The 10,337-nt window shown below is 31.2% G+C and overlaps 1 protein-coding gene across 2 annotated transcripts; it reads left to right on the top strand.

The window, feature by feature from the left end:
• Positions 1 to 1,100: 1,100 nt before the first annotated feature.
• Positions 1,101 to 3,502, top strand: LOC108454269 (peroxiredoxin-2F, mitochondrial). Of its 2 annotated transcripts, none has more exons than XM_017752677.2 (5): positions 1,101 to 1,493; positions 1,571 to 1,600; positions 2,292 to 2,450; positions 2,835 to 2,929; positions 3,168 to 3,502. In XM_017752677.2, the coding sequence occupies exons 1-5, from the start codon at positions 1,287 to 1,289 to the stop codon at positions 3,271 to 3,273; spliced, it is 597 nt and encodes a 198-aa protein (XP_017608166.1). In that variant the 5' UTR covers positions 1,101 to 1,286; the 3' UTR covers positions 3,274 to 3,502. The 2 variants fall into 2 exon arrangements, with proteins under 2 accessions (XP_017608166.1, XP_052876390.1); XM_053020430.1 differs by having other exon boundaries at positions 1,137 to 1,493; positions 1,556 to 1,600.
• Positions 3,503 to 10,337: the final 6,835 nt, after the last annotated feature.

Raw genomic sequence — 10,337 nt, 5'->3', positions numbered from 1 at the left:
AGTCTGGTAACGCCTCATGCTCGACTCCGGCGACGGTCTCGGGTAAAGGGTGTTACGGTACTATTGAATCTATGAGATCTCAACTATGAATAAAGACTTTCCCCCCTCATTTTTAATCACTCAATTGTAATCCTTCAAAGTAATAGAATACTTTTAAAAGCATTTATTCAAACACTTGGTGTGTACTATTTTTGTTGTGGTTTTTCTATTTATTCGTGGCTTCTTCTCTTTCGAGTTTGCTGGCGCTTTGCTTCGTTGCCTTAAAAAATTTCTACGAAAATTCTCATTTTTCGAGAATAAAATTAAGTTAGGTGGATTTGAAGCAAAAATAATTTAATTTTTATCAACTAATAATCATTAGCTAACAGAATGAGTATCCCTATAATATGCATTGTTAGTTCCTCTTCGAATATATGAATAGATGACACTAATAGAAAAAAATATTATAATTTAATATTAAAAAGGTTTTTTTAATATATTAAGTTGACACAAATAAAAATCAATTTAATAATACATCCAAACACATCTTGATTTATTCTTATATTTGATTAATTATTAGTTAAGCTAATTGATATACATAGTAATGTAAGGAGGAGAAAATCATTTTTAAAATTGAAGGCTGACCAACAATGTTCAATTACAAAAGTAAAGTTGACAATCATGTTAATCAATTTGTACATGTTAAAAACAAATGAGCTGGAAGAATAAAATGAATATTTTTAAGTAATTAGCTTCCATTCTATCTAATTACTAAATAAAACAAAGATAATTATATCTTTTATATTATCTTATTATTTTAATAATATTACTTAGGAGTTTTGACATTTCTTTTTATGAAATAATATGTTTGAATTAAATTATTATTTCTGTAATTTTTAAATAATAGTATATTCATTCTAATTATCATTTTTGAAAATTTAATTTGTCAATTATCATGTTTTAATCTCTTAATTATATTATTTTGAAAACTTTAAGATATAAATTAATTTAATAAAATTTAATTATTAAATACAATAGTAAAGATAAAAAAGTAGTTTAAAAATATATTAGACATTCCAAATATCAATATATTTAAAAAAAAAATCATTTTTCTGTAGACCAATAACGTAGAGGACTTGTTTTTGCTGTGAATACCAAAACTTAGTCCAAAAATGGTTAAAGCCAGTTAGGCCCGCCCAACACATTTGTTCCACCAACAAGATTCCCAAAACCTGTGAAAGAAACAATCGGAAGCAAAGCAGAGACTGAGACAAAGAATCCCATACCAACAGCTGCATCCTGAGCCAATGGCGTCAACAATTCTAAGGCGAGCAACCTTATCCGTTATCAAGTCAAGTCTTCTAACGGAAGCGTCAAGGAGAAGCTATGCCTCGGTTGCTGTGGGGACTGACATTCTGTCTGCCGCATCCCAAGTTAGTCTCCAGAAAGCTCGAAGCTGGGATGAAGGCGTTACCTCCAATTTCTCCACTACTTCTGTCAATGACATCTTCAAGGTTTCGTTGTATAGTTTCTCTTTCAATATTATTTAATTCAGTATGTATTAATTTTGTTTTAGAATTTTTCATTTCAGGGCAAGAAAGTTGTCATCTTTGGACTACCTGTAAGTCTCTCTCTCTCCCCCCCCCCCAATTTCACCTGCTCTATATATGTGGAAATTGAGAGATGGAATTTGATTTTGCGAGATTGTGTTTGGAAAATCTGAGCTTAAATTTGTATATTAACGAATTCTGGAGGATTGCTCCGTATATGAGGTACTATATGCATGGTTTAGATATCTATGATGTGACGATTCTTAGTTCTTATAATGCTGAAATTGGCAGTGGAGTAAGTAGTTTATGTTAAAGAGAATGGAACTTTTCAAAGCTTTTCCGATGTGGTAGATTTTACTAAATAGTTTAATAAAAAGCAATTTAGCAGTATCTAAAGAAGAATGTAGATGTATCCTTGCATTTGGTTCACTTGCTATGTTACCCGGAATTGGGAGTGTCAGATACGAAAGTATCTGCCAAACACGAGTATACCCCAATTTTCTTTTTAAGCGTTTTCATATATTTGGATGATTGTAATCCGATATTTATGCCCAAATATGTGTCTGGCATAGGCGTCCAAAACAGAAAAGTCTAGGTAACATAGGGTGCACGATTTTCGTATTTCAAAGAACCGGGTTTAGGAAAGAAGAAGAACAAAAGAAAGTGGAGTGTGGACCTATCAGTTTGCTATTTCTGATGTTATTATTTAGAATGGAAATTTGATGAAACTTGGATTTACATTGTATTTGGGATTGTGTATAGGGAGCATACACAGGTGTTTGTTCACAACAGCATGTGCCTAGTTACAAGAAGAGCATCGATAAGTTCAAGGCTAAAAGAATTGATTCAGTCATTTGTGTTGCCATTAATGATCCTTATGTTATGAATGCCTGGGCAGACAAACTGCAAGCCAAAGATGTGGTAAGTCATTCCATGTTAATGATGCGTAGTGTTACTTGTGCATTGTACGAATTCTTTCTTATGCTGTCTTGTTGATTGTTGACGAGTTTAATATTATTGTTTTGCAATTTGGATTTATCATTGTTCTCATATTCCTAATTATTACGTATGGTTCAGTGGAGATGTAGTGATTAGGAAGATAGAAAGTCTGTCGCATCATTATTTTTTTATCTGAGGGCCTGTAATCACTTTGAAAGATCTTTGGCATTTGTAAAAATTTAAACTGAGATTAATACAATCTGAACTCGAAGCTATTTGTTCTGTTTTTGTTTTTCCCTTCCCTTTTCTCTATTGAAGTGCATTATTTTTTTATCCATCTCTTAATCATCTAAAATCTCTTTATAGATTGAATTTTATGGGGACTTTGATGGGAGCTTCCACAAGAGCCTGGAATTGGGAAAAGATCTCTCTGCTGCTTTGCTTGGGCCTCGCTCTGAAAGGTACTTCTAGAACTATGCATTTGTTATCAGAATTTCATATAGATCGAAGAAACGCCTTTGACATTCATCTCCGATCCTCATATAAACTTGAGAGGTCTTGGACCAATTTAATCTACGAATCTGTCCCAGTCGGTGCCTTGTTTTAGAATTTGCTTGTTTTACATATTCTTGAAGACAACGAACGATGCTCTATGCTAAGGAAACAAATAATGGTAAGATTATGGTTGGTTTTGTGTAGATGGTCAGCCTACGTGGTCGATGGAAAGGTGAAAGCTCTGAATGTGGAGGGTGCGCCATCTGACTTCAAGGTTTCTGGTGCCGAGGTTATTTTGGAGCAGATATAAAGAGGGTATGGTATCTTTTGTTTATTCCACTCCCAAGAGGTACGGGGGCTCTTTGAGGTAGGAAAATAAAATGGTTAAGAGCACTTAATAAGTGTGTAGGTTTAAAACCTATGTTGTTACTGCTTTAAGTTTTCAATGTTTACTGCTTAGAGAACAAAGTAACCGCACATTGTATGAAAACCTTATGAATTTGGTGAAGAGAGGTCTCCTATTATCTATGTGATGCAAATTGCTGATATCATATTTTTTAATTCATGTGAAAATAATTTAAGCTTATTTGCTTGTTTTCTTAACCTAATAAAATATCATGTCTATAATTTACATAGATAATGGGGTTAGTAAAATGTAAAAATTGAACCAAATTAAAATTTATATATAATATTGTAAATTGTATCAAAGTTTATGTTTAATTTTGATATTTATCTCATATATATTTAATAACCCTTTATATTATATAGAATATACTGATTTTATATCACGTGATATTATTTAATTATGACATGTTAAATTCATTTAATAATTTTTATATAAAGCTAATTAAAATAGTCTTCAATATTAGTATAAATTTAAAATTTAAAATCAAAATATAAATATAAGAAATGTAAAGCTTAATATTTATAGAAAGTGAATATATAATATAAATCTATTTAAATTTTTATTTGGATTTACACGTGTATTACTTAATATACTGAATATTTAATATTTTATAATCACATTTTATTAATAATTTGATACAATAATTTTGGCTTAAAGGTGTAAGAAGTCTTCAAATTTTTTAAAATAAGTAATTAAACTCCTAATTTTTTACGCTTAATTGGGTACTTAAATTTTCAAACTGTATCGAAAAGACCCTCAACTTTTAAAAAAAAGTGTTAAGCTTTTATTCTTTTTTTTTTTGAACTCAATTAGGCATTTGAACTTTTAAAATGTATAAAAAAAACCCTGAAACATTTTCAAAAAAGGAATTAAGCCATTAATTTTTTTTCACTTAATTGAGTATTTGAACTATCAAAATGCATCAAAAGGTCCATTTGATTTTTAACTTTAATAGTTGATCATTAAAGTTAGCTACTCCTAAATTTTTTTAGTTAAAGCCACCTCCTGTCACAACCACGGCTTGACATGTGTCAAAAAATTATAAAAAAATAAAAATCAAGAAAAGTTATAAAAATTATTAAATTTTAATAAAAAAGAATTTAAAATTTATTAACAATTAGAAAAAAATATAAAAATCGTAAAAGAAATTGTAAAAATTGTAAAATGCATAAAAAAGCCCTTTAACCATTAACTTTAATTGTTGACCGTTAAAGTTAACGACTCCCAAATTTTTTTTAGTTGAAGTCATCACGTTTTGCAATACAGCATGGCATGGCAAAAATGTTAAAAAATAAAATCAATAAAAGTCATAGAAAAATTATAAAATGCTTATTTTGGTACAATATTTTTTTATAAATTTTATATTTCTTTACATTTTTATAATTTTCTTATGATTTTATAAAATTTTATAATTTTTCTATATTTCTATATATTTTATATTTTTTACGATTTTTCTAATTTTAATAAAATTTAAATATTTTATTTTTATTAAAATTTAATAATTTTATGATTTTTATTGATTTTTATTTTTATCATTTTTGCCACATGTCACGTTATGGTTATGAGACGTGGTGATTTTAACGCAAAAAATTAGGGCGATTCAAGTACCCAATTGAGTGCAAAAAAGCAGGGCTTAATTGCTATTTTGAAAATTTTTGAGGGTCTTTTTGATGCATTTTGAAAGTTTAAGTACCCAATTGAGTGTAAAAAAATTGTTTTTTCTTAAAAAAATTGAGGGCCTTTTTTTTTATATATTTTGAAAATTCAAGTACTCAATTGAGTGTAAAAAAAACCTTAATTGCTGTTTGTTGAAAAAGTTTGAAGGCTTTTTACAACCAATAATTTTAAAACATATAATTGATAACTTATATATAAGTTATTTTCAAAAATTATAATTTTAATATAATATATATTTTAATTAGCTGTTATATTAAAGATAATGATATTTATAAAATATATATTTTAACTAATTAATAAGTTATATAAACTTTTATTATTGCAATTGAAAGGTTTACTATTATCTTCTATTATAAATTATTTTAACTCCTCCAATCCCCACATTCTCCTTTCCATATCCTTAAAAGCAATACTATAATTTTAAATTTTCTTTTATATAGATCAATACAAAATTATATTTAACTAATTTATAATTTCAATTTTAATAATATTTTCTCTTTCTTCTTTTTCTTTTCTTGTTTACTTTTTTGGTAACTTTTTCCTGGCTACTGTCTAAATATGTCGATTTTTTAATTGGCCAAATAAGTTATTTAAAAAAAAAATCTAAGGAAATATGTTGATTTTGGAGAGAGGGTGTGAAAGTTGGGCATGCTTTCTCGCCACTTGAGGAGAAAGCACACCCAACTAGACACACTTTCACACACTCTTTCCTCGGCCATCGATTTTTAAGGTTTTTAGATTTAGGGCTTTTTAAAGGTTTTTATTGTTTAGGGTTATGAGGGTGAAACTATAAAAATTTATAGTTAGATTTGAGGGGCTGTGGATGCGATAACGCGTCTCAGAACACATACATTTCATATGTTATGATGGGATATGACCATTACCTTAGAAACCCATCTTATGGAAGTCAGGTTCTAAGTGACAGTGTTTGATACGGTCACGGGTTGAAATCTAAATGGAGTCCTAGTCGACGGCCGTTATGTGGTCACGAGATTGAGTATAACTGAGGGTCAGTTGACGATCATTATGCGGTCATGAGTTTAAAATTTTTGGATACCCGCAAATGATGCCTTATATATATCATACATAAGATTGAGGTCATAATCATAAGAAAAAATGAAGGGTTTTCCGGTGTAATCAACATAACTTTTTTCTCTATTTCCAAGCAGCCGATATCTTTAACCTTTCATTTTTATCTGAAGGTTGACACCAAGGTGGACACAAGAGGACTCTCAGGCAAAAAGCAGATGTTTCAACAGAGTTGAGGTCAAGCTTGGGTCGGCGCGACAGTGGTTGTAGTTATTAATGGGTTGTTTAATAACGACAACAATTGTCGCCCCGTAAGGAGCATCACCTTTACTCTACCAAAATAGTCACTGCTCGTCTGAGAGTCTTCTTGCGTCCACGGCGGTGCCGACCTCCAGATAAGAAAGAAGGTTAAAGAAACCAACTGCGTGGAAATGGAGGAAAAAATACATCGAATATAGTAGGAAGCCTCACAGTTTTTCCCTATTATTATGCCCTCAAACTTCTGTATCATATTTATAAGGCAACATTTCCGGATATCCAAAAATTTTGAGCTCATGACTGCATAACGACTGTCAACTGGCTTCCTAGTTATACTCTGATTCATGATAGCTGTTAACCAAGACCTTTATGTAGACTTCCACTCGTGACCGTATAAAACACCATCACCGAGGAACCCGATTTACATAGGATATGTTTATGAGGTAATAGTCCCATCTCAACATGATATATGAAACCTGTGTGGCTTAGAGCAATATCGCATCACTGATGACTCAAGAATACCTCAAACAAGAATAAATATTATCGAAAAAAAATTTGAACACTGAAGTGGAGAAGAAAACAGAGAGAGAAATATTGTAAAGCGGAGGGATGATGGCCAAGAAAGATGATGGGTTTAGGGATGATGGAGTATGGAGGGAGATCCCCCCTTTTATAGGTGCAGGGGAAGGCTGAGATTGAAAAAAAAAACCCGTGGTTGAAAACGTGTCATAGAATAGACATTTTTCATCAAATATTTGAAAGAGGTGCATAAAATCTTACTTGGGATTCTCGGGCACCTTGGCAGGCTTTAAATAATGGTGGACAGAAAGCGTGTTGAGCTGGGCGAGCTTTCCTACTGACATGTCAGGGAAAGCGTGCCTAGCTAGACATTCGTTCTTTGTATTTAGTGGAAAGCGTGTCCAACTAGACGTGTTTTCCCTAACATGTCACCAGGAAAGCTCGCCTAGCTAGATGCTTTTTTTGTCCACCACCACTCAAAGCCTGCCAAGATGCCCTGCCCCTGGGAATGTAAGGTACATTTTCAAGTACTTTGAAGATCCTTTCAAGCACGCGTCTGCTAAAATTGATTTTGCTGAAACGTGTTTTCAAGCATAGAAAACCCTTTCATTATTATTATTCGATGAAAACTCATTTGTTGAAATGCGTTTTCAAGAACGCCTTCCCTCCTTCGTTCTTTTTCTCTATTAAACTATCAAATTATTCAATATTGAGACACAAACAAGTTCATTCATTTTTGAAGTGTTGCACTGCGAGTGTTGTCTCCATTTCTTTAGCCAACCATCTGTAGATTTTTTTGTTCTAGTTATTTATTTTGTTTTTAATTTAAATGAGTCAACAAGTGAAATTAGTAATTTATTATAACGATTAAATTTACAATATGGACGTTGGCGTCGTATTTGCATGAGCCCAGTTCGTGGGCTTGGCTTTCAATTGTACCTTGTGTGAGCTATGGTAAAAAATTAGGAGGAAAGTTGAGGGTTCAAGTCGGGGAAGAATTTTAAGCTTGAAATGTAAATATCTAGCATCATTGGACCTTTTTAAGTATGAGCTATTTGATGTGAAAGGCAAGTTGAAGTAGGAGGCGTTCATAGATTCGCACTGCTCAAGTGGAAATGCTGTATTGGAGTTATAGTGTAACACCTCTACCCAACCTGAATCACCGAATTTGGATATCGGATGTTACCACAAATGAACACTTAACATAAATTTTAAAACCATCTGTGCATAATCCTTTTTCAATTTTTCAATTTTTTTTCATATTATTAGTAAAAGTTTTCTGAACAAAGGAAATAAGGAAAACATTCAAAATACAACCGACTCTGAAAAATAATACATTACAACACAATAGTTTGTTAAAACACACTCTCTTGGTGTAGAGAACTATACATCATACTTCTAAGATATTTTCTATATGCATAGTATCCCAGCTCGTCATTTCCCTGGCACAATCCTAGCTTGGTCTCTCCTAGCAGAATCATTTACTACTACACTTATAATAGGAACAAAATGCTTATAAGTTCACATGCACTTTGTGAGTTTTTAATGCGAAATACCTTGGAACCTTTGTAGTTGAATTCTTCATCCTGGAGATCTTAGATTATTAATCTGTCTTTGGTGAATACACTCATAATATCAGATATACATATACTTATACGCCAAGTACCATACTTAACGTATCATCTCTCGCTTCATTACTTGGCTAACATCATACTTTACTAGAAGACTTCTACCTTTCTTTACTCTTGAAACAACGAAGGTGCTTTTCTGAAGAATATCTATACATAACTCACTTTCAAAAGATTTCCTCATCAATCTTACACTTCACCTTTCTCCAGAATGGTTATTCACATATACTATTCCTTAGCAGATACACACTAATTAATCTTGCCTTTAGGTGGATTCCCATATGGAGTTCGATAACTATCAGACTTCTTTTTAGATCATATTTTGATTCAAACCCAAAACATGTTTATACTGATGATGAAATGCCCCAAATCAAATAAAAGAATTTCAAGCATTTATGGTTCATGACATAAGAAAGTCCAAATTGTCCAATGACTCAGATTGAAGATAATCCCTAGAATGAGATATAACACTATTCGTATATGGCAGATACCAGATATGTGACAGTCTTAATCAGACCCTAGTCGGAATGTGGTTTCGGGACCACAAAACCGAGTTACAAAAATTTATTTTAATTTTAATTGCATACATTAAATGTGGTAGTGTATGTGTGGAAATAATAAAGGTTTAAAATTAGCCTTAGGAATGTGAATTTTCATGAAAGGACTTAGTTGAGAAATTTAGAAAAGATGATAGATAAATTGAAAGGATTAAATAATAACAAGGAGAGAAAGTATGGATTTGCATGTCAAAATGCCCTTAATTCATGAAGTGGCCGGCCATGTGATGATGATCCTCCATTAATTCAAGTTAAATACAATTTTATAATGGTAAATGATAAAATAATCTAAATAGAAAAATAAATTAATAAGAAATGGAAGGTGGGAGAGTGTCATCTTCTCCTTGCAAAACCGAACATAAAGGAAGAAGGAAAGAAAAACGGTTAAAAAGCATTCAGTCAACTTAAGGGATTAATCAAGGTAAGATTGCATGTTATTTTTCATTAAATTTTGTTAAATTTAGTTAATAGAAAAATCCATATTATAACCCATAGGTTGATTTCTCTATTTGGTGAAAAAAAAAAAAAGGGCATTCGGTTGTGATGGTTAGATGTTAAGAGGATAGTGCTTGATGCTTTGGAATGGAATATTAGAAAGATGAGTAATGAAATAGCTAATAGATATATGAACCTTGGTATGATATTATGGATAGATGTGGAGTTTTTGGTAGTAGAAACATTCGGCCAAATTATTATCTGGAGGAACTATGTGCTTAAATGAAATGAAAAAAAAAATGATATTGCATCGAAATTGTATATTCGGCATTTAAAATTAAGTACATAGGTGATGTTAGATTGATCTTGCATATTCGGCTATATAGTATGCACATTGGTGAAATTTCTTTGATTCTATACAATCGACCAAATGAGGAGGTTGGTTTACAAAGTTGAGTTTGATTCATAATTATGTATATTTGAATGTAATCATATTTGGCATAATATTATTTTGGAAGGGATAATACATTCGGCTTTGAGATATAATATGAACATTAGTTGAGACTTGGATGTCTTGAACAAGGATGATTGTAAAAAAAAAAAAATGGAATTATTAAATTTATATATATATATTTAGGTATCTTGCAAGGTAAATTAAATTACTAAACTTATTTATTTAATCAAGCTCAAGAATCCAAAGGAGGGGAATCAAGCAAAGGCAAAGCAAAGAATATTGAGTAGTTGATTGGGAATCACTTCATCCGACCTAAGGTAAGTCCTTAAGCATTTTTGTAAGGTTGATTAGCTTGTATATAAATAATATTAGTGAATCATAAAAGAATTCCTTTTGTTAGGTATTTTTTTG

This window comes from Gossypium arboreum, chromosome 10 (genome assembly GCF_025698485.1).
Source record: "Gossypium arboreum isolate Shixiya-1 chromosome 10, ASM2569848v2, whole genome shotgun sequence".
In the NCBI taxonomy this organism is placed as follows: Eukaryota; Viridiplantae; Streptophyta; class Magnoliopsida; order Malvales; family Malvaceae; genus Gossypium; species Gossypium arboreum.
This window is presented reverse-complemented; position numbering and strand designations above follow the sequence as displayed.

What these genes read in the sequence shown, in the direction of transcription:
- LOC108454269 (XM_053020430.1), top strand. Translation starts at nt 1,287, where the DNA reads ATGGCGTCAACAATTCTAAGGCGAGCAACCTTATCCGTTATCAAGTCA. An exon ending in CTGTCAATGACATCTTCAAG is followed by an intron (nt 1,494 to 1,555) that starts GTTTCGTTGTAT and finishes ATTTTGTTTTAG; the next exon opens with AATTTTTCATTTCAGGGCAA. An exon ending in TTGTCATCTTTGGACTACCT is followed by an intron (nt 1,601 to 2,291) that starts GTAAGTCTCTCT and finishes GATTGTGTATAG; the next exon opens with GGAGCATACACAGGTGTTTG.